This window comes from Trachurus japonicus, chromosome 9, assembly GCF_045865225.1.
Source record: "Trachurus japonicus isolate A0001 chromosome 9, Traja_1.0".
NCBI lineage: Eukaryota > Metazoa > Chordata > Actinopteri > Carangiformes > Carangidae > Trachurus > Trachurus japonicus.
Window position 1 is genome coordinate 15,328,352 of NC_140915.1, and position 25,310 is coordinate 15,353,661.

At 42.8% G+C, this 25,310-nt stretch overlaps 1 protein-coding gene across 4 annotated transcripts in view; it reads left to right on the top strand.

Moving 5' to 3' along the window:
• The first annotated feature begins 3,425 nt into the window (after positions 1–3,425).
• The window catches only part of zfr (zinc finger RNA binding protein), a 31,533-nt gene continuing 9,648 nt past the window's right edge, over positions 3,426–25,310 (top strand). For 2 of the 4 annotated variants that reach the window (XR_015036569.1, XM_085786148.1), the window contains exons 1-14: positions 3,426–3,527; positions 3,767–3,848; positions 9,091–9,370; positions 10,722–10,860; positions 11,950–12,168; positions 13,256–13,491; positions 13,774–13,977; positions 15,316–15,631; positions 22,156–22,349; positions 22,448–22,567; positions 22,690–22,835; positions 23,515–23,680; positions 24,352–24,405; positions 24,523–24,725. Coding sequence is in view for 2 of the 4 variants with exons in the window: in XM_085786148.1 (XP_085642274.1) it covers positions 3,491–3,527; positions 3,767–3,848; positions 9,091–9,370; positions 10,722–10,860; positions 11,950–12,168; positions 13,256–13,491; positions 13,774–13,977; positions 15,316–15,631; positions 22,156–22,349; positions 22,448–22,567; positions 22,690–22,835; positions 23,515–23,680; positions 24,352–24,405; positions 24,523–24,725 (2,396 nt within the window). In the remaining 2 variants the exon portion in view is untranslated. The remainder of the gene's footprint in view (positions 3,528–3,766; positions 3,849–9,090; positions 9,371–10,721; positions 10,861–11,949; positions 12,169–13,255; positions 13,492–13,773; positions 13,978–15,315; positions 15,632–22,155; positions 22,350–22,447; positions 22,568–22,689; positions 22,836–23,514; positions 23,681–24,351; positions 24,406–24,522; positions 24,726–25,310) is intronic. The other 2 variants (XR_015036570.1, XM_085786149.1) reach the window with 1 other exon arrangement.

Sequence of the window (25,310 nt, forward strand, 5' to 3'; positions counted from 1 at the left end):
TTTGGTAACGTCGGACAGGACTTCTTCTTCCACTGCGTTTCAGTGGCCAATCTTTTAATCTGGCGAAGCGTCATCGCCGCCTAGTGTTGAATTGTAGAGTCCGTCCACATCTTGCAGCTGAGGATAAGGTTAAAAAATACATATAATAATAATAATAATAATAATAATAATAATAATAATAATAATAATAATAATAATAATAATAATAATAATAATAATAATAATAATAATAATAATAATGATAATAATTTAAGTATGTAAGTATACGTATCTTTTAGAAAGGTTATTTCAAAATATGTAATATAAATGTTTGCCTCAACTGTGTTTAGTGTCTCCCATGCCATTAAACACAAATGTTCTTTCCTGTCTTCCCACAGTGTAGCCTATATGCTTTAAATTGGTCCTGAGTCTATTTTATTCGAAATTTTTCCAGTTTAAGGAGAGGAGACAAGACATAACGTAAACCAAACACACGGCAGGTACAGTACATAGACAGGACAAAATCACACACAAAATAAAATGGACAAAAACTCAACGATGCTGGAAGGACTAAATCTAATTCAAATATCTCCTCATAACATCCCATTGTCTACCAAGACCCCTATCAAAATCTTTCAGGAAACCGGCTGCTCTTTCCATGTTGAGGAGATCTAAGTATTCCTCAAGTCATACTTCCTTTGAAAAGCAGGCCGGCTTTCGCTCTTTCCAGTTAAAGGATCAACCTTTTGACTGTGAGGAAGCCCAGCGCCCATATAGGCGATTGATAATGGGGCAGGTTATTTTGTCAGGCTTACAGCCCAAAATGCATACCATGGGAGACAGGGTGAAGGTGACATCAAGGATCTCTGTCATAATTGCATGCATCTCCGACCATAGAGTTTGGACCGCTGGACATTCCCATAAGAGATGTAATAATGAGCCACGAAGGCCACAATTATGCCAGCACAAATCATCAACATCTTCCGACATCTTTGCAAGTCTGACAGGAGTCATATAGGCTCTGCATAAAATGTTATACTGAATCATCTTGTATCTTACACATTTAGATAAATGTATGCCTGAATTCCAAATAAAGGTCCACTGTGCAATTGACAGAGATAATTTAGTGGAGATATACAACTTATAACAATCAGATGACAAAAATGTATCCTTGGTCCTGAGTCTAAATTAAATGTCTTGCATTCAGTTGGTCATATGAAAAACATGTGCATTCATGTTGTCATCTGAGGCTGTATGGGTCAGAACAGGCCTACATTTAGATAATTTAACACTTATTGATTATGGTGATAATCCACATTATTAACATTTAGACAGGAGACATCAGGTAACAACTAAAGGGAAAAGAATCAAACAAAGCTGATTGAAATTGAAACTTATGGCCCAACAGTGCTTGGTCCTATGACATATGGGTCATATGTTATGCTCCAGTACTGGCTGACAGAAGATTTTCTGTTCGAGCTCAGGAGTTGGTCCTGTTGTGGAAGTGCCTGACAGTCATGGTGTAGGCCTACAGGGGCCAGACCAGGGCCTGCATATACTGGGCCTGCGAAAACATACACTCGCATCATAAGTTATATATTCATTTGATCAACTTTAACTGGACTGAGTGACCCTGATAACTGGTCCAAAATGCTGCAGCCTATAGTCCTTATGTCACTGCACTGCCTCCGTGTTATTTTTTAATGGTTGTTTTTTAATGCTCTTTTAGACTTGCCCTTTTTTCTCTAAACTGAGCTTTTCCCTCTTGGTCCCTCAGACCAGACTCAGTGGCAAAGGGGACCCTGCTTTTTCTGTTACTAGCCCCAAACTCGCTGCTGCTTTGTGTGAAACAGACTTTCCTAGATGTTTTTAAAACAAGTCTTAAAACACATTTTTATTCCTTGATAATATGTTTCAGACCCAAACACATTAGCTTTTATGTTCTTATTGTTGTTTACTCTTTTAATTGTTTTTATTTGGTGTGTTCTCATATTTTACTTGATTTTATTTTTATTTGATGTGCAAAGCAACTTGGTTGTTTTTAAATGTGCTCTAAAAATAAAATAGATTGGATTGGATTGGATTAACACTGACACTGTATGCCTTATTTGCCAAGTATGTGCACTGCAGACAAGGAATTTGACTCTGGTTTATCCTCACTTGCTTGTACACACACACTTATATACGAAAAGACATACAGAATGAGGACAGCAACTGAGCAATAACACAATACAACAGAAAACACATACAAGTAAAATTTAAATAAGTAGCGTGGCTGGTGGATTAAAGGTAGTCAGTTGGTAGTGCAATGTGCAAATAAACAACTCGGCAGTAGTCCAGTGAGATAAATAATATATGTTATTTACAGTAGGGTTGTACTGCAGTATGTAGCTACAGTAAGCAGTACAGTTATATACACACAAAACACATAAATTGAGACTATAAAAGCCTTGAACTTTTACACACAAGAATAGAATGGAATAGCATTTTATTAATCCTTTGCAGGAAATAATTGTATCACAGCAGCTGAAATAGAATAGGATAAAAAAATACAGATATTATAATGGGTTCTATGCACAGCTCCACTACTTCCTGAACTTAAGGCTGCTCTTTTATTTCCTGTTGGACAAACTGATTAATCCAGGTGTGTCTGAGTAGTCACAATGGTCAGATACACCTGGATTAACCATCTTGTCCAATAATGTAAGACAGGAAATAAACCCAGATAGCAAATGTTTTGGCTGTATTCTGGCATCCTTTTGGCATTTTTGGCTCTCTTTTGGCTTTGTGAAAGCCCTTTGGCTCAAATGTGGTATGGTTTTGGTTAGCCTTAATAGACAAAATTGGTGCCAGCAATATATGGCTGAGTTATGGCATATATCTGGTTAACCAAGACATTGGGCAAAGAGCGGGATAATATAGAAGGGTGGTATGGCACGTTTATGGCAAGCCAAAAGATGAGGCAAAAAGGCGGGATCAAGTATAGGGGGTGGTATGGCATGTTTATGGCAAGCCAGAAGATGATCGAGGCAAAAGCTGAGCTGCCTTAAATTCAGGAAGTAGTGGAGCTGTGCATAGAGCCCATTAGAAGAATAAAATAACTCAGGCTAGCAATAATATTAAGGGTACAGTAACAAAATCTGTATAAAATTATAAGGAGACATAAAACATAGGCCTATAATAGCTAGTGCAGGGTCAATTGTGCAATGTTGTAGGCCTACAAGTGCACGTGTGCATCTCTTTAACTTAATCAACAAACTATTCTCCTGTTCCTTAAAAAACCATGACCAAATTCCTGCATTTTCCTAATTATTCAAGTATCTGTCAGGGAGGCAGGATGAATGAGTCTTTGGGATTGGGAATAAACATCAGACCGCACCCGACCCGACGTCGATCCCACAATCTCCCCCGTTTTCTGCGCATGCGCCACCCAGACGGGCATTTCCGGGTACGACATGTAATATAAATAGGCTGCTGTAGTACTCGGGCGTCGGTAGAACACACGAAACCAATGATTCCCATATGTCCTGTTGTCTCCTTCACCTATGGTAAGTATACGGTAACTAAAGTCAAGGACATGATTTGACAGTGCAGATGGGACGGGTTTCGAGTCGCTCTGTTTTGCTTTAAACCAACACGAAGACGTCGAGGTTTAAGGGACAGAGAGACAGTCAGTCCGCTGCTCTTAGCCCGATGCTAACGGATAGCTTAGCATTATGCGTTATCCTGACTGTGTATGTGTGTGTGTGTGACTGTGTGTGTGTGTGTGTGTGTGTGTCCTCCGCAGTGCCCGGCCGGCTTGGTGAAGATGCCAAAATGGCTACGGGCAATTACTTTGGATTTACCCACGGCGCTGCAGCTCAATATAGGTAAGTGGTGGTGCGACTTTATTTATTTTTTTATTATTTTTTTTTTAATTATTATTATTCCTCGCTGTGCTTTGGGGCCGCTAGCTCCTGCTGCTGCTGCTGCTGCATGCTGCTGCCGAGCTCAGACGTCAGCTGAGCCTGTAGGTTGTGCAGGTTAACACAGGCAGCCTCCATTGTTCAGGCTGGGGAGGGGGGAGGGGGCGGCTATCTATCTATCCCTCTGCTGCTGCTGCTGCTGCTGCTGCTGCTGCGGCAGTAGGATGTCAACGGGAGAGAGTGCAGAGTGGGAATAATGGCACTGCTGCGTTAATAAGCGAGTTAGCCAGGCCGTTTATATATATATATGAAGAGTTCATTTGCAAAAGCAGATAAGTGCCATTTTGAAAAAAAAATGAGCGGATGCTTTTGAATTATTCTTTACATAGTGTTGTTTTCAATAAAGCTTTTTTTTTTTTGAGTTGCATCTGTTTTTGTACATCTCATCTCCTTGGTCAAAGCCACTCAACTTTGGTTTGACTGATATCACCTGGTGTAAATAATAATTAAAAATCTTCAAATATTTTTTAGGCGATGAGATGTACAAAAACAGATGTAACTCAAAAAAATAAAGCTTTATTGAAAACAACACTATGTAAAGAATAATTCAAAAGCATCCGCTCATTTTTTTTCCAAAATGGCACTTATCTGCTTTTGCAAATCAACTCTTCATACACATATGATAGGTAGATAGATAGATAGATAGATAGATAGATAGATAGATAGATAGATAGATAGATAGATAGATAGATAGAGTTGTCAGAAAATGCAATGACGTGTATAAATGTGAAGCTGTAGCATCTCTGCAGATTTTTCTTTTCCCCTGAAAAGAGCCTTCCAGCAAAGAATACACTTTATTTAGCTATATAGCACATTTCCTGTCAGAGACAACTCAACATGCTTCACAACATAAGATGCACAAATAAGCAAGGCAAAATATAAAAAAAAAAATAGGCCTACATATTATAAATACAGCAATATATTATTACAGAGATATAGCCTACAGTCTGCCATATACATATGTTGGTGGCCGGAGAGAGACAGAAATGTTTTAAAGGCCATACTACTATTTAATAAATCCATATGACGTGTTGTGTGCAGCAGATGAAATAACAACCATGGGTTGGAGGTGAGGTGAAATCAGCCAGCTGTCGTTTATGTGAACATATGGTTGTGGGGGGTTGGGTGGGGTGGGGTGGGGGCTTTCTCATATGCAGGAATACGAAGGAAAGTTAAACCCTGTTTACTCTATCAACATACTGGTCCAGTTACTGTGTTGACGATGCCCTGGCCTGTGACATCGTCAGCCTTATCGCTGCAACCAGTAACACACACCTGGTGTTTATAGCCAGTTCTCCTCAGGCCTGTACTATGGAGTAGCGTGTTTATTGATTTGAACTACGGATCAATCAGATCACAGGAAACACCCAGTCATCATTTGTATCTTGTCATCCTGCAAGAAACAACAGCTGAAAATGAACAGATAATTATACAAATGTACAGGTTTTACCTAGAGTTTATTCTAGTATAATATAATGTACTTTGGTTTGGATGATGTCAGTCTTTTACATAACCGTCCTTGTAGATAGATGAGTTTATTTGTCCTTTCCAAGGAAAATGGTTTTCACCATTTCGTACAGAGCGGCCTCGAGAAGTGCAACTTACTTACATTTACATACATTCCCACATTTCGTACACCACAATTACATAGAGACATAAGAACATAAAACATAAGACATAAGACCCCGCACCCCACATTTACATGTGCATTCCCCGTGGTTATGTTCTTTTCATTGTCTTATTTAGTTCAGCTATGGCAGATGGGATGAAGCTTTTGTTGAATTTTATTTTCTTCTAGCTTCGTCGGTAAGTTTATTGAGCCAGTTGATGACCACCTTCATAATGTGGGTCACACAGGACAGGCCTATTAGGTGTAGCAAAGCCTGAGGATGAAAAGAATGGTCTGTATGATGTTTTTTTTTAACTTGAACGTGAAAATAGGTGATAGTTGACTACATTAGTTGTCTTGTTGCATGGCTGTCCCATGAGCTGTGATATTGTGTTGCAGTATATGGCACTGTGCTCTCAATCTCCAAGGAGCTAGTAGGTACTTACTGGTCTGCAGTAGTTTTCTGCACAAGTGTTTGGGTTTTTTTTAGACCATTGTTATTCAGGGAAATTTCTCAAGGACTCCCTGACCACACTCTCAGTTACACACATTTCAGCTCAACCTAATTACATTTACCCTGTAAGCAAAGTAACGGGCCAAAATTTAACTGCGCTGTTTTCTTGTGTGTTTACTTTCAGCAAGGCCTGTTGGATTTGTGTGCTCTCTGTACAATTTGTACTTTTTAATGTAATAGTTTTGACCAGCATGTCTAGTATTTGGATCAAGAATGAAGATGTATTTTTCTGATATATTTATGCACTGTTGCACATTAAGCTTGTTTGCTGTGAGGTCTTTTGCTATTCACAGTGAGCATCTGGCACACATTCATTTTATATTGCTCTCCCTCCCTAGGGCACTCGTAATTGTTGTTTGCATTGTTGAACTGACTCCAGTGCAAATGGGATTGATGAATCTATAATGCACAATGCACAATGCACAATGTTGAAACATTATTACCTTGTGCTGCATGAAGGAAATGGAAACTTGAACGAACATTTGAAATGTATACATCTTACTATACTAGCACATGACTGAATTATTGCTGCTTTTCCTGAATAACTAGGAGGAGGATCTTTTAAGTCAGTGGCTAATGTTGAACTATTAACATGGTTTAAATGACCAGCAGCGTTACTCCTCCATAAATGGTATTTATTTACATGTTAGCCTTGACACGATGCCATGCTTTGGATTCACAGTCTGGCATACTGTAACACAATGTCCTGTGTTTACATGTTGTTTTAATGTTTGAAGCAATGTGTCCCTTTTATAGTTGACATAAGCCAGGAGTTTTCAGAGTCAAAATATACTTGAAAAATGTTGGCACTTGGGACCAGTTTGAATTTAATAACTCTGTCATTAAATCCAAGGTGAAGTGTTTTGTGAAAGCTTCGTATGCCTCCAGCCAGGGACTAATGTTAGGCATCCAGAGATTCTGCTCTGGTAAACAAGCCATTAAGTCAAGAAGTTTCCCAGCAACTTTATTTTCCTGAATATTAATCTTTGAAGCTCTGTGCCCCTGAGGCATAAATGTCAAACTCAAGGCCCAGATCCAGCCTATGATACAATTTTATGTGGCCTGTGAGAACATTTCAGATAGATAGATAGATAGATGGATAGATAGATAGATAGATAGATAGATAGATAGATAGATGCATGCATAAGGGAGAATTGCATAAATAAACATAGTTAACATAAATTACAGTATTCAATGACCCTTTACAGAATTAAAAAGAGTTGAGGACCACTCAAAAAAGAGTTGTGAGACACACACTACTAAGTAATTAAAAACAGATTAAAAAAAACATACAGTACACTATGGTATCATGAATTGTATTATAAACAGGAACTCATGAAAGACGATCCTCATTAAGGATGAGGTGGCAGGCTTTGGTACATTCGTTGATGCAATGCTTACTAGATAAAATGACATACAATTTATTTGTTTCCTCAAAATCATTAAAATGGACAATTTACGTAGAAAGTGTACGAAATAGTTCAGTGGGAATGTCAGCATAGATGTCAGCATAAAAAAACACGGCCCTCTGATTCAATAGAACCATTATTGCATAGAGTAAAGTAGTGTCTATCCACTGGGGTGTTCGTGTATCTACTAGTTACATATTTGTATTAGTACGGTATTGGCCCGCAGGTGGAGAGCTCTCACTACGCGCACTAAAAATCGCATAATACACAGCAACAGCTACTGTACGGTCATGACCAAGCAATAGATTGACAAGTGCCAAGCCCCAAGCCCTATCTGCTGCTCTGTTGACAACAACACAGAAGTCGTCTCACTGTTGCACGCCTCCACTCAACCTTGAGAGTTTCCACAGCTCAGGACTTAACTCCAAACATAAATGAACCTGCAGCCAATGAAAATATGCCAAGTTATCTGGCATAGGAGAGAAAACTAGACTAAAGATGTGTTTTGTTCTGTTTTTGTTTTTTTTTACACCCCTTTCTGAAATCACAGTAGAGTTTTCATGTTTGGACCGCTTCATACTTGGTGTTTTAAATTTTTAAATAGCGGGGTTTGATGAGTTTCACCAGTCTAAACGTTAAAATATTTAGTGATGTCTATCTTGAAATGACGTTCCTCTAACTGTGAATGAACAGGTTGTGAATGGCCAGTTAGAAGAATAGTTCACCCAAAATTGAAATTTCACTATTATCTACTCACCCTCATGTCGACTAAGGGCTGGGAGAAGTTTCAGAGTCCTCCGTGCCTTCTCTGAGTTACAGGGGGTCTCGGCGTAGCAGTGCATGTCCATATAACGGTTGCGAATGGATACCACTTTTCTTCGTAACAAAAAGACACACCAAAAAACATCCAAATACCTCCATGCTGCTCGTATGTAATGTCCATCTTGTATTAAAGCCCTGAAATGCGAAATTGTTCTGAAAAAAATTAAATAAGTCTATATTTCAAGCTTGTTTGGAACGGAAGCTCCTCTTTGGTCTGTCCAAATCTCGCAAGATTTGCGCCGGCATCAGTGCGAATACTGACGCTGGCGCAAATTTTTTCAGAACAATTTCACCTTTCGGGGCTTCAATACAAGACGGACATTACATACGAGCAGCATGGAGGTATTTGGATGTTTTTTGGTGTGTCTTTTTGTTACGAAGACAGTTGGTATCCATTTGCAACCGTTATATGGACATGCACTGCTACGCCGAGACCCCCTGTAACTCAGAGAAGCCACGGAGGACTCTGAAACTTCTCCCAGCCCTTAGTCGACATGAGGGGGAGGAGATAATGAGTGAAATTTCAATTTTGGGTGAACTATTCTTTTAACTCCAAACATAAATGAACCTGCAGCCAATGAAAATATGCCACGTTATCTGGCATAGGAGAGAAAACTAGACTAAATATGTGTTTTTGTTCTGTTTTTGTTTTGTTTTTTTACACCCCTTTTCTGAAATCACAGTACAGTTTTCATGTTTGGACCGCTTCATACTTGGTGTTTTAAATTTTGTTGTGTGGTTGTGAATGGCCAGTTAACCGTTGACCGGTCCTTTCTGTTTTTTCCCCACCAGTCAGCAGCCAGCTGCCGGGGTAGCATACACACATCCCACCACAGTGGCCAGTTACACAGTCCATCAAGCTCCTGTGGCGGCGCACACTGTGGCGGCGGCCTACGCTCCCACCGCAGCCACCGTAGCTGTAGCGAGGCCGGCGCCTGTTGCCGTGGCAGCTGCGACCGCTGCAGCGTACGGAGGATACCAGCCAACCCACACCGCCACCGACTATGGCTACCCGCAGCGGCAGCCGGAAGTCCCGCCGCCGCCGCCACCGGTCACCTCACAGAACTATCAGGTTAGAGAAACTGTTAAACGACTGGCTTTGCATATTTACTATCCCTCACGGTGAGGTGATGATGAGGTGTTCCTTAGGGGACCACAGGTGTCATGTAACAACTTTCAACCATTTTATAATTGGCCTGCACAAAAGAAATTGATAAGATCTTATGAATTAAAGCAGAAGTAAGTGATATATTTGTGTTAATATAAGTCTTAAATAGTTATATCTTCCGACAGCAATCACTTACATAGAGTGTTTGGACCGAAACACGGGTCTGTCAGTCACTCTGCTCTGCTCTGAGCCGAAGAGAAAACATTTATCGTATCCTACAGTTTTTATCCAATGAGGAGAGAGAACGGCATGCAGGGCTGTGTGTGCAGCCAAGGGACGCCGTGAATGTGGCGACGTAGGGACGAGGACTGTTATGGTGCGTTCAAGGAAACTCGTATTTTTCCGACCTGTGAAGTCGTACCAGTTCGATCTGGTACGAGTTCACCGGTCGGAAGTTACGAGTGGCCGTTATAGTGACTTTCACCGGTAAAACAGGTCAGAAAAACACGAGTGGGTTGCCTGAAACGCTACAAAGTCGTAAGTTGTGACTTGAAGCTGTAATTTACGATTTCAAAAGCCTGCCTGGAACGCAGCATTAGCGAAAACGACCGGACCACTTACTTCTGCTTTAAGCTTATTGAAATTTGAATTAATCTTATTGAAATTTAAATAATGTAACACAAGTAAAATATCCTCCATCTCCTTCTTCTTTTTCATTCTTTTTTTTCCCCGATTTAAACATCAAAGTGAATTATTTTTTAAATCCATTAATTGCATAGTTGTTTTTTTACTTGACTTTTTGCTTATTGGTAAATTGCAATATTATTGTAATTGTAATAACAATTTGTACATATGAAATGCCACAATTTATTTCCTATTTTAATGTGACTTGGATCCAAAAATAGTTTACATTGCTTCTCATTTAATTGATTAATTTGTAAAAAATCTTATATTTTTTTGTCCAGTTTTTATTGTCTAATCTGGCAGATGTTGTACACGAGACCTGTGGTCCTCCATATAGATTTTCTATTCAATGGTTTGATTAGTTGTTGTAGATCAGCACTACCACTGCAGCCTTCTCACACTCCTTACTCATTTCTGAAGGTGGCATGATAAATTCAACATAAGAACGTCTCCACAGCACAACAGGACCACACAGAGCTGCGACCCGAATGTATTGAAAATAGATGCTATGAGATTATTTTACTTTACAGTTGGGTCTCTGCATAGTTTTCTTGGCATTTGACATAAGGACAGTTAAAGCCAGCGATTGACCCGGCTTACCCTGTAACACTGTTACTTTTGTCTTTTGCAGGACTCGTATTCGTACGTCAGGTCCACAGCTCCAGCTGTAGCCTATGACAGTAAACAGTATTACCAACAGCCCACTGCTACAGCCGCTGTCGCTGCTGCACAGCCACAACCCAGCGTGGCAGATTCCTACTACCAGACAGGTATGCTTCGTTAGTACACACCCGTTTACAAGGAACACCAACTGCTATAATGAATGCACTCATACAACTGTCCTTTGATCAATTCTTGTTGAAACAGTTTATTCAACTGATTATAAGTCAGTGGGATGTTAAGCTATTGCATATCCACAAGCTTTTTTTTTTTCTTCTTTCATATACATCAGCTTTTTAACTGTATAGGACGAATCGCCTAGTTTACAACTACTTTGGGTAGAAAACCAGCATGAGAACAACAGTGACGGACGAGAGTTTCGCTATATATATATAAAATTTTTCATGTTACTATATCGTCGTTTAGACTAATCTGATGTTTGTAAAGTCTATAAAACCAATGATTGGACAAACATTACTATTTCTGTGTGCACATTTTTGTAATCAGTCATGGTTATCATAGATTAGCCGGGCTAACGGTTAGCCTGTTTAACTTTAATAACTCAGTGACTCAATAAACGGTCCATGAAAAAATATTTTCTCCAGCAGATATCTTAGTTACAACATGACTGAGCTAACTGGAGTAGTTTCATGTCGTGTCCGACAACGGGAGGGTTTTAACAGCTGACGTCCTGGTGTTAGCTTAGCTACCGCCGTTAGCTTAGCTACCACCGTCAGCTGTCCCTGTCAGCTGAGCCACTGATGCTTTCTAGACACCGTGATTCCCCAAAACTGAATAAACACAACACATGGCAACACAAAACACACACACACAGAAATAGTAATGTTTCTTCAATCATTTCAGATTTGTCTAAATGGTTATAGGGCGTGAAAAATATGATATAGAGCTAAACTCTCGTTCGTTACTATTGATCTCATTCAAATTACGTGCTGGTTTTCTACCCGGAAGTAGAATGTAAACAAGGCGATTCGGTCTCTTCTTTTTGTATCATATTTTTCTTAGTACATACCGTAAATAAAAAAATATCTAAAGTTAAATATGCAGGGACAAGGAGTTGATAAACCAATTTTTACTGGTAACCTGCAAATACACCTTGTAATAACCATGAGACAATTTAATCACTTTTCCCCAAATCACAGCAATATGCATGTATGTACGTTTGTTTTACTGTCTTCCAGCCCCCAAACCAGGATATAGCCAGGGGGTAACGTCATACACCCAGAGCCAGCAAACTCGACAGGTGACCGTGATAAAACCAGCTGCTCCCAGTCCGGCTTCATCCACTTTCTCCATCTACCCGGTGACCTCCACGGTCCAGCCTGTAGCTGCTGCTGCCTCTGTGGTCCCTTCCTACTCCCAAAGTCCAACCTACAGTACGAATGCTGTCACCTACTCCGGTGAGTTGGCGCCTGAAATGTCTGCTGCCTGAAATGGTGTGAGGACTTTCAAAGTAGTATTTTTTTTCAATTTAAACTCTGACAATTACAGTTTTTTTCATGATCCATCTGGTCCATCTGGACAACATAAAAACACAAGTTAAACATATAATAAAACTAAATAGATACAGGTAATGCACAGTAAAACATGCAATAAAACAGAAATGAATATATATCGAACCTAACTTAAATGCAGAGGAAAAGAGATGTGTTTTTAAAAGAATAGTTAACCCAAAATTGAAATTTCCCTCATTATCTACTCACCTTCATGTCGACTAAGGGCTGGGAGAAGTTTCAGAGTTATCCGTGGCTTCTCTGAGTTATAGGGGGTCTCGGCGTAGCAGTGCATGTCCATTTAACGGTTGCAAATGGATACCAACTGTCTTCGTAACAAAAAGACACACCAAAAAACATCCAAATACCTCCATGCTGCTCGTATGTAATGTCCGTCTTGTATTGAAGCCCCGAAATGCGAAATTGTCCCGAAAAAAATGTAATAAGTCTATTTTTCAAGCTTGTTTGTAGCGTAACCTCTTCCTGGTTCTTCCAAATTTGACGAACCAGGAAAAGGAGCTTCGAGAAGCCTCCGCTAAAAAACTAAAATATATATATCAAAGGCTTTCTGAAAATCAGTGAATCTGAGCATGATCTATGATAAATTAAGAATAAATGTTAGACCTGTGCAGACTCAATTTTGTTTGTCTATCACAACAAAATGTTCCAAATAATGATACAGACAGTCATAATTATACTAGTAGTGTTTATAAACACAACCAAGAACAATTAACCCCCATAATTCCTTTAATTACAAGATCAATATTTGGGGATTTATGGATTTAAGCTGAACAGAAGCTTAATTCCTGGTTAAGGGAATGATGCTCCATATTTTTAATATCAACTGTCCCCGCAAGAAGATGTTTGTCCCACTCAGTGGGGATGTAAAATGACCTGTGTAAGAATACAGATATAAGATAACGGGCGTGTGAGTAGTTTTTTTTTTTTTTTTAAGTATCCTTCCATTTCTTCATTCTTCATTTATCCTTTTCAGGAACTTCCTACTCGGGCTACGAAGCAGCAGTTTACTCGGCAGCCTCCAGCTACTACCAGCAGCAGCAGCAACAAAAGCAAGCTGTGGCAGCTGTGGCAGCAACGGCGGCGTGGACGGGGAACACGTTCACCAAGAAACCGCCCTTCCAGAGTAAACAGCTTCGACCCAAGCAGCCGCCCAAACCCCCCCAGATCCATTACTGCGATGTCTGTAAGATCAGCTGTGCCGGACCACAGGTGAGTTCAGAGCACACAGCATGAAGCCCAAAGCTTTTTTTCTTTTTTTTTTTATGTGAAAGGTCTGACCAGAAAAACTGTAAAGATGATCTCATTCCCCAGCTCATCCAGAGTTTTGAACCTTGTCCACAAACATCACCACCCTCTATAAAATACAGAACGAGCTACTGCTTCCTTCCATTCTTTCTGCTTTATATGCTGCTGTTCTTTTATGTGCCATATGGATAATCGTCAATCAATTCAACTTCTCTCCCTCTCTGTCTGACTCTCTCAACACTGAAGACCTACAAGGAGCATCTTGAAGGGCAAAAGCACAAGAAGAAGGAAGCGGCGCTGAAGGTTTCCCAGAGCAGCAGCAGCAGCGGTACGGGCGGAGGGGTGTTGGCCCGCAACGCTCAGAACCAACTCCGCTGTGAACTGTGTGACGTTTCCTGTACCGGCGCTGACGCTTATGCTGCTCATATCCGTGGAGCCAAGCACCAAAAGGTGAATATGGGTGTTAACAGTCAGACTGTTGTCTCTAAAACTCTGAATTTTAGATGCAGAAGTCTCCTGAGTCTTCTTTATGCGTGCTAAAAACAACTTCATGATTCTATTTATTTCTTGTAAAAAAACTAGAGATGGTCCGATCGGGTTTTTTGGGACCGATACCGATCACCGATCACCTAAAGCCTCACCGATCCGATTACTGATCAGAACCGATCGATCACATGGGACGATATTATTAATATATATATATATATATATATATTTTTTTTTTTTTTTTTTTTTTACTCTTTTTTTCCCCCATTAATTCATCCACTCATGCAAAAAATACCCTGGTAAAAGTAGAAGTACTGATTCAACTCCTTTACTCAAGTAGTAAGAAAGTACAGGCTCTGAAATGAACTTAAATGTAAAAGGGAGCTACTTTGCTCTGGGCCCCCCAGACTCTAGCTACCCATCAGGAGTCTTCATATTCCTGCTCTGTCTGCACATTGTTGGACTTTCCTTCAGTAGAGGATTTTGATGAGCAGACACTAAGTACAGCATCTTACTGGGAGTGACACTGAGTCACACACCTAAGGGAAAAAAGATTGTTTCCTATCGCTTATTTGCGCATCTATATGTCAATAAGGTTGAAACGAGTAGCAAGCCTGTTTTGACAGCGTAAGGAGCATCCAGAATCCAGTCGCGGGATTCGGTCCGTGGTCCGCCGGTGTCGAGAGCGACCGGGTTCTCTCTCACTCACGCACAAAATAGACCAGACGCCGAAACGATTGCTGCACGGCGCGAGCCGGCCGCGGAGGATCGCGGCACTTCGCGTCATGGTGTCTCACACGCACACGCACACACACACATACTGGTCGAAATCCATTGTGGCGATGGAGAACTTTAATCCCAGCAAATGCCGCTATTGGGCTTCATCTTGATGCAGCTGTCTATGCTGCCAGTCACACACACGCAGAGAGAGAGGGGGAGAGACGCTTGTTCCCTCTCGTGCATGCTTCACATGATCAATAGGCTATTGCACACATGCAATTGTGATACAGGCAGCCTTATTTTACTGTCTGCATGTGGATGCAGCAGGGAAACCCTGCTGTATGTATCCACAAGTTTCCGAACGTCATCTATGGTCAAAACCGGCTTACGTTTTTGACGTTTGGAAAAAGGTGGATAATGTGATCGGATCGGTGATTTTAACCTTTGATTGGATTTCCCGATCAATCGTTTTTTTTATCAAATCGGCCCGATCCGATCAGTTGGCGATCTATCGGCACCATCTCTAAAAAAAACATTAACATCCACCCTTTATTTCTACCTTACCTTTCTTCTCTTCTCTAGGTTGTGAAGCTTCACACCAAACTTGGTAAACCCATTCCGTCTACTGAGCCCAGTATGGTCACTCAGACATCGTCCTCCACCACGTCGGCCCCCAGCAAGACCACCACGGCCACCCTGAGCAGTTCCAGCAGCACCAGCTCCCTCTGTGTGACGGCCGCCTCCTCCGCCACCAGCTCCAGCCCCCCGTACCTGAAGCCCGTCAACATCGTCAGCAGTAGCGCTGCAGGTGCCAAGAACCCGTTAGCCAGTAACCTCTCGTCTGCCAACTCCGTCTCCGCTGGGAAGAAAGTCAGCACGCCCAAGATCAATTTTGTTGGTAGGTAAACACACGTTGACGACGACGTAGCACATGTCGGTATTTGGGGAAATGGTTTTGACCTCTGAAGATAAAGATGTACTCTGCTCTGTGGATCAGGTTTAACAGCTACAGGAGCAATTTTAACAACTGTAGTTTGACATATCAGTATATTTAGTTTACTCACTTTGAAAGTGGACAAATTCTTTGAATATTTGAGTGTTGGGAGAAAATGCAAATTGATGCTGAGTTTGCTTCAAATGTCAATTCAGTTCTTAAAATGTAGTGTGAAAACGCTTCGCTTTTCCAAAACTCCTCGTTGTCCCTTTTAAATAATTTTGTGGCTTTGTTCGGACCAAGTATCAACATGTTTTTTTTTTTCAGTGGTCAGCTTTAAGTGCATCCCTTCTCTCCTGAGTTTGTGTCACGTGCGTCTGAATTTACCACTTACGACCAGATCTCATTTTCTACACTTTTTCTCCGCCGTGTAGCTGTACAGAGCTTCAAACCATACATTCAACCTACATAACAAGAAGGATGCACCAGAAATGCCATCCGTGTTGCTGGCTTATTGTGGCTTGCACACATGTGTGTTCACACTGGCTGCGTTTCTGTTGCTACCTTAAAGTTTGTAGGCCACTGGAATGTGAACCTTTATTAGGCCCGAGCGGCGAGTAGCACTCGCCCGGCGAAGGCCTATTGAAATTGTGCTGTTTATTATTAGGGCCCGAGCGGCGACTGCAAGTCGCCCAGCGAAAGCCCTATTGAAATTGTAATGTTTATTATTAGGGCCCGAGCGGCGACTGCAAGTCGCCCAGCGAAAGCCCTATTGTAATTGCTATGTTTATTATTATTATTATATTCTCCCTAAAATCGCATTTTTGGGGGCCTCAACATGCCCCAAAACGCGTGAATTTTGGCATGCACATCAGGCCTCGCGAAAAATTTGATATTTTAAAGTCGTTGGAAATGGGCGTGGCCAAATGGCTGAATAGCGCCCCCTACAAACACGTGTCAATGGCATCGCCATCGTCTTACTTTGTCATACACACACAAAATTCGGTACACATATGTATTATACCCAGATATACAAAAAATCCTCTTGACCTCATGACCTCAACACAACAGGAAGTCGGCCATTTTGGTTTTGATTTTTCCCGCCTAAAATTAACTCCTCCCAGAGCGTTCGCCTGATCAAGTTGAAATTAGGTACACCACATCTCCAGACCTAGCTGAGCTTATCTTGTGCTCCGTGAGTCCGTAGGTCAAAGGGCGTGGCTGCCAGCGCTCAATTCACTTTGGCGTGCTCGCCATGTCCATACGAGTGGCTCTCACGCCCACATACTTCATCCAATCAACTTCAAACTTGCTGGACATGATGATGGCTCCGCCCTGAACGTCCCGATATATTAACTTCCCACGTAACTCATAGCGCCCCCCGGTGGTAACAGGAAGTGTACTAAAATTTGGAAAATGTACATACTTTGCCCCATCAACTTCATTCCACTTCTAAAACATGCAGAACCAGTTGGTGAAGCTACATTATGAACGCTGTGAAGCTACGAGTAATGGCGTCCCTGTGGGGGCGTGGCTAACATTCCTCGCTATGACAATACGTTTGCCCTTTTGATGGCTTTAATGAACTCGTATCAACATGAAAATTGGTACACAGGTCCAGGGTCACGACCGCAACGTCTCCATATGCTCGTAGGCGATCTCACTCATGTTGCCCCCTAGTGGAAACAGGAAGTGGCATATTTTACATCAACATTGTCCGATTTCCACGAAACTTCACATGTGTGATGAGGGACTGACCCTGAACACACCTGCACGCATCCCATTACTGCCCCTAGTGGACGAACCATTAACTGCTCATAACTCCCTCATGCTTTGTCCGATTCACTCCAAACTTCACATGTGTGATGAGGGACTGACCCTGAACACACCTGCACGCATCCCATTACTGCCCCCTAGTGGACGAACCATTAACTGCTCATAACTCCCTCATGCTTTGTCCGATTCACTCCAAACTTCACATGAGTGATGAGGGGCCGCCCCTGAACGCACCACACCACATACGGTGACTGCCCCCTGGTGGATGAACCATTAACTGCTCATAACTCCTTCATGCTTTGTCCGATTCACTCCAAACTTCACATGAGTGATGAGGGGCCGCCCCTGAACACACCCACCCACAACTGCTTAGCGCCACCTGGTGGATGAACGAAACATTGCAGCCCAGGCATGCCTCAGGCCCCGCGGTCGCATGGGTGAGCGAGGGCCCGTCATCGCCGCTTGCGGCTTTAATTAGGGCCCGAGCGGCGACTGCAAGTCGCCCAGCGAAAGCCCTATTGAAATCGCGCTGTTTATTATTATTATTTTTATTATTCTTACGCGAAATGAATCGCATTTTTGGGGACTTTCCCATGCTCAGAAAGTTATATAAATTTGCATGCATGTGCAGACGGCCCAAAATTTACATCTGATAGGGTTGTCGCACATGGGCGGGGCCAAATGGCGAAATAGCGCCCCCTTTAAATTTTCAAAATGCCCATAGGGAATTTTGCTAACTTTGTCCTATGCTCACAAAATTTGGTACACATATGTATTGTATCCAGATATGCAAAAAAGCCTCTTGACCTCATGACCTCAACCCAACAGGAAGTCGGCCATTTTGGTTTTGATTTTTCCCGCCTAAACTTAACTCCTCCCACAGCATTCGCCCGATCAAGTTGAAAATAGGTACGCAACATCGCCAGACCTAGCTGAGCTTATCTTGTGCTCCGTGAGTCCGTAGGTCAAAGGGCGTGGCTGCCAGGCTCAAGAACCTTTGGCGTGCTCGCCATGTCCATACGAGTGGCTCTCACGCCCACATACTTCATCCAATCAACTTCAAACTTGCTGGACATGATGATGGCTCCGCCCTGAACGTCCCGATATATTAACTTCCCACGTAACTCATAGCGCCCCCCGGTGGTAACAGGAAGTGAACTAAAATTCATTAAAAATACATAGTTGACCCCATCAACTTCATTCCACTTCTAAAACATGCAGAACCAGTTGGTGAAGCTACATTATGAAGACTGTGAAGCTACGAGTAATGGCGTCCCTGTGGGGGCGTGGCTAACATTCCTCGCTATGACAATACGTTTGCCCTTTGGATGGCTTTATTGAACTCGTATCAACATGAAAATTGGTACACAGGTCAAGGGTCACGACCTCAACGTTTCTATGTACTCATAGGCGATCTCACTCATTCGCCCCCTAGTGGAAACAGGAAGTACCATATTTTACATCAAAATTGTCCGATTTCCACGAAACTTCACATGTGTGATGAGGGACTGACCCTGAACACACCTACATGCATCCCATTACTGCCCCCTAGTGGATGAACCATTAACTGCTCATAACTCCCTCATGCTTTGTCCAATTCACTCCAAACTTCACACGAGTGATGAGGGGCCGCCCCTGAACGCACCACACCACATGCGGTGACTGCCCCCTGGTGGATGAACGAAACATTGCATTTTTGGCCTCCTTCCAGGTTTTTTCTCCATTTCTGCTCCGCGCCACGGCCCCGGCGTGCCTCAGGCCCCGCGGTGGCATGGGCGAGCGAGGGCCCGCCATCGCCGCTTGCGGCTTTAATTCTTATTATTATTCACGCGACTCTTCATGCCCCAATTTCGCCCCTTTCCCCAACTGGAAAAGTTGTCTAACTTTGCATGTCCCTCCGGCCTCATCCGAAATTCGATATTTTTGGGTCGTCGCACATGGTCGACGCAAAATGGCGAAATAGCGCCCCCTACAAACTCTCAAAATCCCCATAGGGAATTTGACTGACTTTGTCCGATGTTGATAAAATTTGGTACACATATGTATTATACCCAGATATGCAAAAAAGCCTCTTGACCTCATGACCTCAACCCAACAGGAAGTCGGCCATTTTGGTTTTGATTTTTCCCGCCTAAAATTAACTCCTCCCAGAGTGTTCGCCCAATCAAGTTCAAATTAGGTATACCACATCTCCAGACCTAGCTGAGCTTATCTTGTGCTCCGTGAGTCCGTAGGTCAAAGGGCGTGGCTGCCAGCGCTCAATTCACTTTGGCGTTCTCGCCATGTCCATACGTGTGGCTCTCACGCCCACATACTTCATCCAATCAACTTCAAACTTGCTGGACATGACGATGGCTCCGCCCTGAACGTCCCGATATATTAACTTCCCACGTAACTCATAGCGCCCCCCGGTGGTAACAGGAAGTGTACTAAAATTTGGAAAATGTACATACTTTGCCCCATCAACTTCATTCCACTTCTACAACATGCAGAACCAGTTGGTGAAGTTACATTATGAACGCTGTGAAGCTACGAGTAATGGCGTCCCTGTGGGGGCGTGGCTAACATTCCTCGCTATGACAATACGTTTGCCCTTTGGATGGCTTTATTGAACTCCTATCAACATGAAAATTGGTACACAGGTCCAGGGTCACGACCTCAACGTTTCTATGTACTCATAGGTGATCTCAGTCATTCGCCCCCTAGTGGAAACAGGAAGTGCCATTTTTTGCATCAACATTGTCCGATTTCCACGAAACTTCACATGTGTGATGAGGGGCTGACCCTGAACACACCTGCACGCATCCCATTACTGCCCCCTAGTGGACAAACTTTTAACTGCTCATAACTCCCTCATGCTTTGTCCGATTTCCACGAAACTTCACATGTGTGATGAGGGACTGACCCTGAACACACCTGCACGCATCCCATTACTGCCCCCTAGTGGACGAACCTTTATTTGCTCATAACTCCCTCATGCTTTGTCCGATTTCCACGAAACTTCACATGTGTGATGAGGGACTGACCCTGAACACACCTGCACGCATACCATTACTGCCCCCTAGTGGACGAACCTTTAACTGCTCATAACTCCCTCATGCTATGTCCGATTCACTCCAAACTTCACACGAGTGATGAGGGGCGGCCCCTGAACGCACCAGACCACATGCGGTGACTGCCCCCTGGTGGATGAACGAAACATTGCATTTTTGGCCTCCTTCCAGGTTTTTTCTCCATTTCTGCTCCGCGCCACGGCCCCCGCGTGCCTCAGGCCCCGCGGTGGCATGGGCGAGCGAGGGCCCGTCATCGCCGCTTGCGGCTTTAATTCTTATTATTATTCCGTCGCCTTCATGCCCCAATTTGGCCCCTTTCCCGACTTCGAAAATGCGTGAACTTTTGCCCGGACGTCCGGCCTGATCCGAAATTCGATATTTTGGTGGTGCCGCACATGGGCGGCGCAAAATGACCGAATAGCGCCCCCTACAAACACGTGTCAATGGCATCGCCATCGTCTTACTTTGTCGTACACACACAAAATTCGGTACACATATGTATTATACCCAGATATACAAAAAATCCTCTTGACCTCATGACCTCAACCCAACAGGAAGTCGGCCATTTTGGTTTTGATTTTTCCCGCCTAAACTTAACTCCTCCCACAGCATTCGCCCGATCAAGTTGAAATTAGGTACACCACATCTCCAGACCTAGCTGAGCTTATCTTGTGCTCCGTGAGTCCGTAGGTCAAAGGGCGTGGCTGCCAGCGCTCAACAGACTTTGGCGTGCTCGCCATGTCCATACGAGTGGCTCTCACGCCCACATACTTCATCCAATCAACTTCAAACTTGCTGGACATGATGATGGCTCCGCCCTGAACGTCCCGATATATTAACTTCCCACGTAACTCACAGCGCCCCCCGGTGGTAACAGGAAGTGAACTAAAATTTGGAAAATGTACATACTTTGCCCCATCAACTTCATTCCACTTCTAAAACATGCAGAACCAGTTGGTGAAGTTACATTATGAAGACTGTGAAGCTACGAGTAATGGCGTCCGTGTGGGGGCGTGGCTAACATTCCTCGCTATGATAATACGTTTGCCCTTTGGATGGCTTTATTGAACTCGTATTAACATGAAAATTGGTACACAGGTCCAGGGTCACGACCTCAACGTTTCCATATGCTCGTAGACAATCTCACTCATTCGCCCCCTAGTGGAAACAGGAAGTGCCATATTTTACATCAACATTGTTCGATTTCCACGAAACTTCACATGTGTGATGAGGGACTGACCCTGAACACACCTGCACGCATCCCATTACTGCCCCCTGGTGGACGAACCTTTAACTGCTCATAATTCCTTCATGCTTTGTCCGATTCACTCCAAACTTCACATGAGTGATGAGGGGCCGCCCCTGAACGCACCACACCACATGCGGTGACTGCCCCCTGGTGGATGGACGAAACATTGCATTTTTGGCCTCCTTCCAGGTTTTTTCTCCCTTTCACCTTTGCGCCACGGCCCCCGCACGCCTCAGGCCCCCGCGGTCGCATGGGTCGAGCGAGGGCCGATCATCGCCGCTTGCGGCTTTAATTTCCCTTGTTTTTGTGTTTATATCATATTTAGATTAAATGTGAGACTTATTATTAACCATGGTGAAAATTCATTACTGTATGTTGACTAATCTTATGTTTTAATGTCTGAAATACAGGTGGAAATAAATTGCAGACCACAGTGAAGATGGATGAGGCCAGAACAGACACCAAAGTTGAGACATCTAAACCTGCGACACCCTCTTCAGGTACTCAGGACCTAAAGACAGATGTGTCAGATTCTCTGTCCACGTCGGCCCTGGCAGGGTTGCAGAGTGACGTCCAGCCTGTCGGTCATGACTATGTTGAAGAGGTAAGTTCTGACAGTCCCTAAGCATGCTTATCTACGCAAGAGGAGCAGAAATGCATTTAGTTTTTGAGAATAACTTGTGAAAATTATATTTTTTATAGGTCCGAAATGATGAAGGCAAAGTCATCCGTTTCCACTGCAAGCTCTGTGAATGTAGTTTCAACGATCCAAACGCAAAGGAAATGCATCTTAAAGGCCGAAGGCATCGCCTGCAATACAAGGTTGGTAACATGAGTCGCACTGCTCCACTGTTGTGTGTTTATCACGTGTCTGTCTGAGAGCAGCAGCTGTTGCATCCTAAAACCACAAGGCTCTAATTTTAGTTTTTATGCGCTCCCTGTAGAAAAAAGTGAACCCAGATCTGCAGGTGGAGGTCAAGCCCAGCATCCGAGCCAGAAAGATCCAGGAGGAAAAGATGAGGAAGCAGATGCAGAAAGAGGAGTACTGGAGGAGGAGAGAAGAGGAGGAGCGCTGGAGGATGGAAATGCGGTATGATTACAGCCACGTCTTATCAGCAGTTATGTATAATGTACAGTGGTGGACAGTAACGGAGTAAATTTACTACTGTACTGTACCTTAAGTACATATCCAGAGGATTTGTACTTTACTTGAGTATTAGATTTCTTTGGTACTTATTACTCTTACTTGAATACATTTCCAAGACAAATATTTTACTTTTACTCGAGTTAATTTCTAGGAAGGCTGAAAAGTACTCGTTACTTTCAGGTCTGCTCTTTTTTTTTTTTTCTAAAATACTATTGAACACAAGCTGTGTTTGTCAGAGAAGGAAACCCTGACCCCTAAAAGCAGCACATCAGTGCAGCTGGTTTCAAAGAGTTAATTCTCAGAAACAAGAGTTAAAAGGTCCTTAAATTCATTTAGAAAAAAATATAGTAATTCATTGATGTGAAAAATAAGAAATTTACTCTTACTCTTATTTTTACTAAAAGTAAATTTGTGCTTTTGGATACTTAAGTACTTTTAAAAGCAAGTACTTTTTTACTCTTACTCAAGTAACATGTCGACTGAGCTACTTTTACTTGTAACGGAGTAAATTTTGACCAGTAGTATTTGTACTCTTACTCAAGTACTGGGGTCGAGTACTCTGTCCAACTCTGATAATGTACGGTGACGAACCTGGAGACGAGCTGTGGTTTTATGTTTGCAGCCGTTATGAAGAAGACATGTACTGGAGACGCATGGAGGAGGAGCAGCACCACTGGGACGACCGGCGGCGTATGCCAGACGGAGGGTATCCACAGGGACCTCCGGGACCCCCCGGGCTCTTGGGAGTCCGGCCCGGCATGCCCGGCCTGCAGCCTCAGGGCCCCATGGTAGGTCTTTGTAATGGTGCAAAATGCAGTTTGACTCAGTAGGTTGGTAGTAGGTAACTAGAGCACTGGAAAAGAGAGTAACGACACGCATTGGTTCAATGGAAGCGCCTCCTGATGGGATATGGGTATTGCAAAAGCGCCCAAGAACTGACATCTCTGCATTGTTGGTGAATGAGCAATTGTGGTGTTTTCAATAATTTAAGGACATTTATAGATCACCCACGTTAATAGCATCATTGAGGACCCTTTACAGATAAACATAACACATAGGCGAGTAAAAAAACCAAAAAAACAAAAAACAAAATAGTTTTCTACATGAATGTTTCAATCTACATTTTGTAATAAACAAATTATAAGTGTAATTTGATATGACCAAGACACCTAAAAACAAAAACACGGCCGTTTTCATCAATTTACAAGCAAGTGGGCAACACACATGTATTGGAGTGAATGAGTTTTCTGGGCGCTTTTGCAATACCCATGTCCTGCCACTCGGGGCGCAAAACCCTTACCACGGGAGTCAATGGTGGTGTCGTTACTCTCTTTTCCAGTGCTCTAGCAGTAACCATAAGATTGTATCACTTCACGTTTTTACTAGGGGAAATAGTGAGGAGTTGCGAGTCTCAGTGTTGCCCCCTAGTGACAACATGTTACTATTACTTTCTTCACAGGATGATGACGTAGATGACTTCACACATTACGGTCCCCCCCACTACACTACATTTGTAATTTGCTTTAAGATTTGATTTCGATGCTATTTATCAACAGGACTGTGTGTTTTATTCAAAGTTGTCATTTTCCCCTGAAGTGTCAGAACATCATAATCCTTATCTGTCTTTCAGCCCCCCCGCCGGCCTGACTCTTCAGACGACCGCTACGTCATGACAAAGCATGCAGCCATCTACCCCTCCGAGGACGAGCTCCAGTCTATCCAGAAGATTGTGTCGATCACAGAACGAGCCCTCAAGCTGGTCTCGGACATAATCACAGACCAGGACAAGGTCAAGGAAGAGGACAAAGAGAAGAAGGAATCCTGTAAAGACAGGTGTGATATCTAGACTCTCTCTTACATTTCTTAAAACAGCTATGGTCCTTTTCCACTGCACAGTTACAGCTCTACTCGATTTAGGTCATTTTCCATTACAACTGAGTACTTCATTGTACCTCCTCAATGGCAGCCATTTAACTTGTGTGAAAGAAAAACAATAGTCACAGTACAGATCAGTGGTCACTGCTGCCGGTAGCGGGTTTAATTCTCGTCTCGTGACTATTCCAGTGAAGACACTCTGGCCAATCAGTGGCTGGCAGTCGGTTGACATAGTTTAGTATCGACTCGACTCGCGGCTGAGGCGTTACTAAAAGTAGAGTACAAGGTACTATTCCTTGCGGAAAAGCAAAAAGTCGAGTCGAGCCAAATAGCGCTAAAGGAAAAGGGCCATTAGCCTCTCTTTGTTTTAGGGTAGAGTTACATCAAGGTCTGGATTTAGGAGTCGCTGCACCCATAGGCTCAATCCTTTGTTTTCAAGTAATATATAGAATATTATATTTCAATAAGTTGATAAAAGTTTATATGCAACTGTTAAGTGTAATTTTTGAATTTTAATTTACTTTTTTCTGTTTTTTTTCCTCC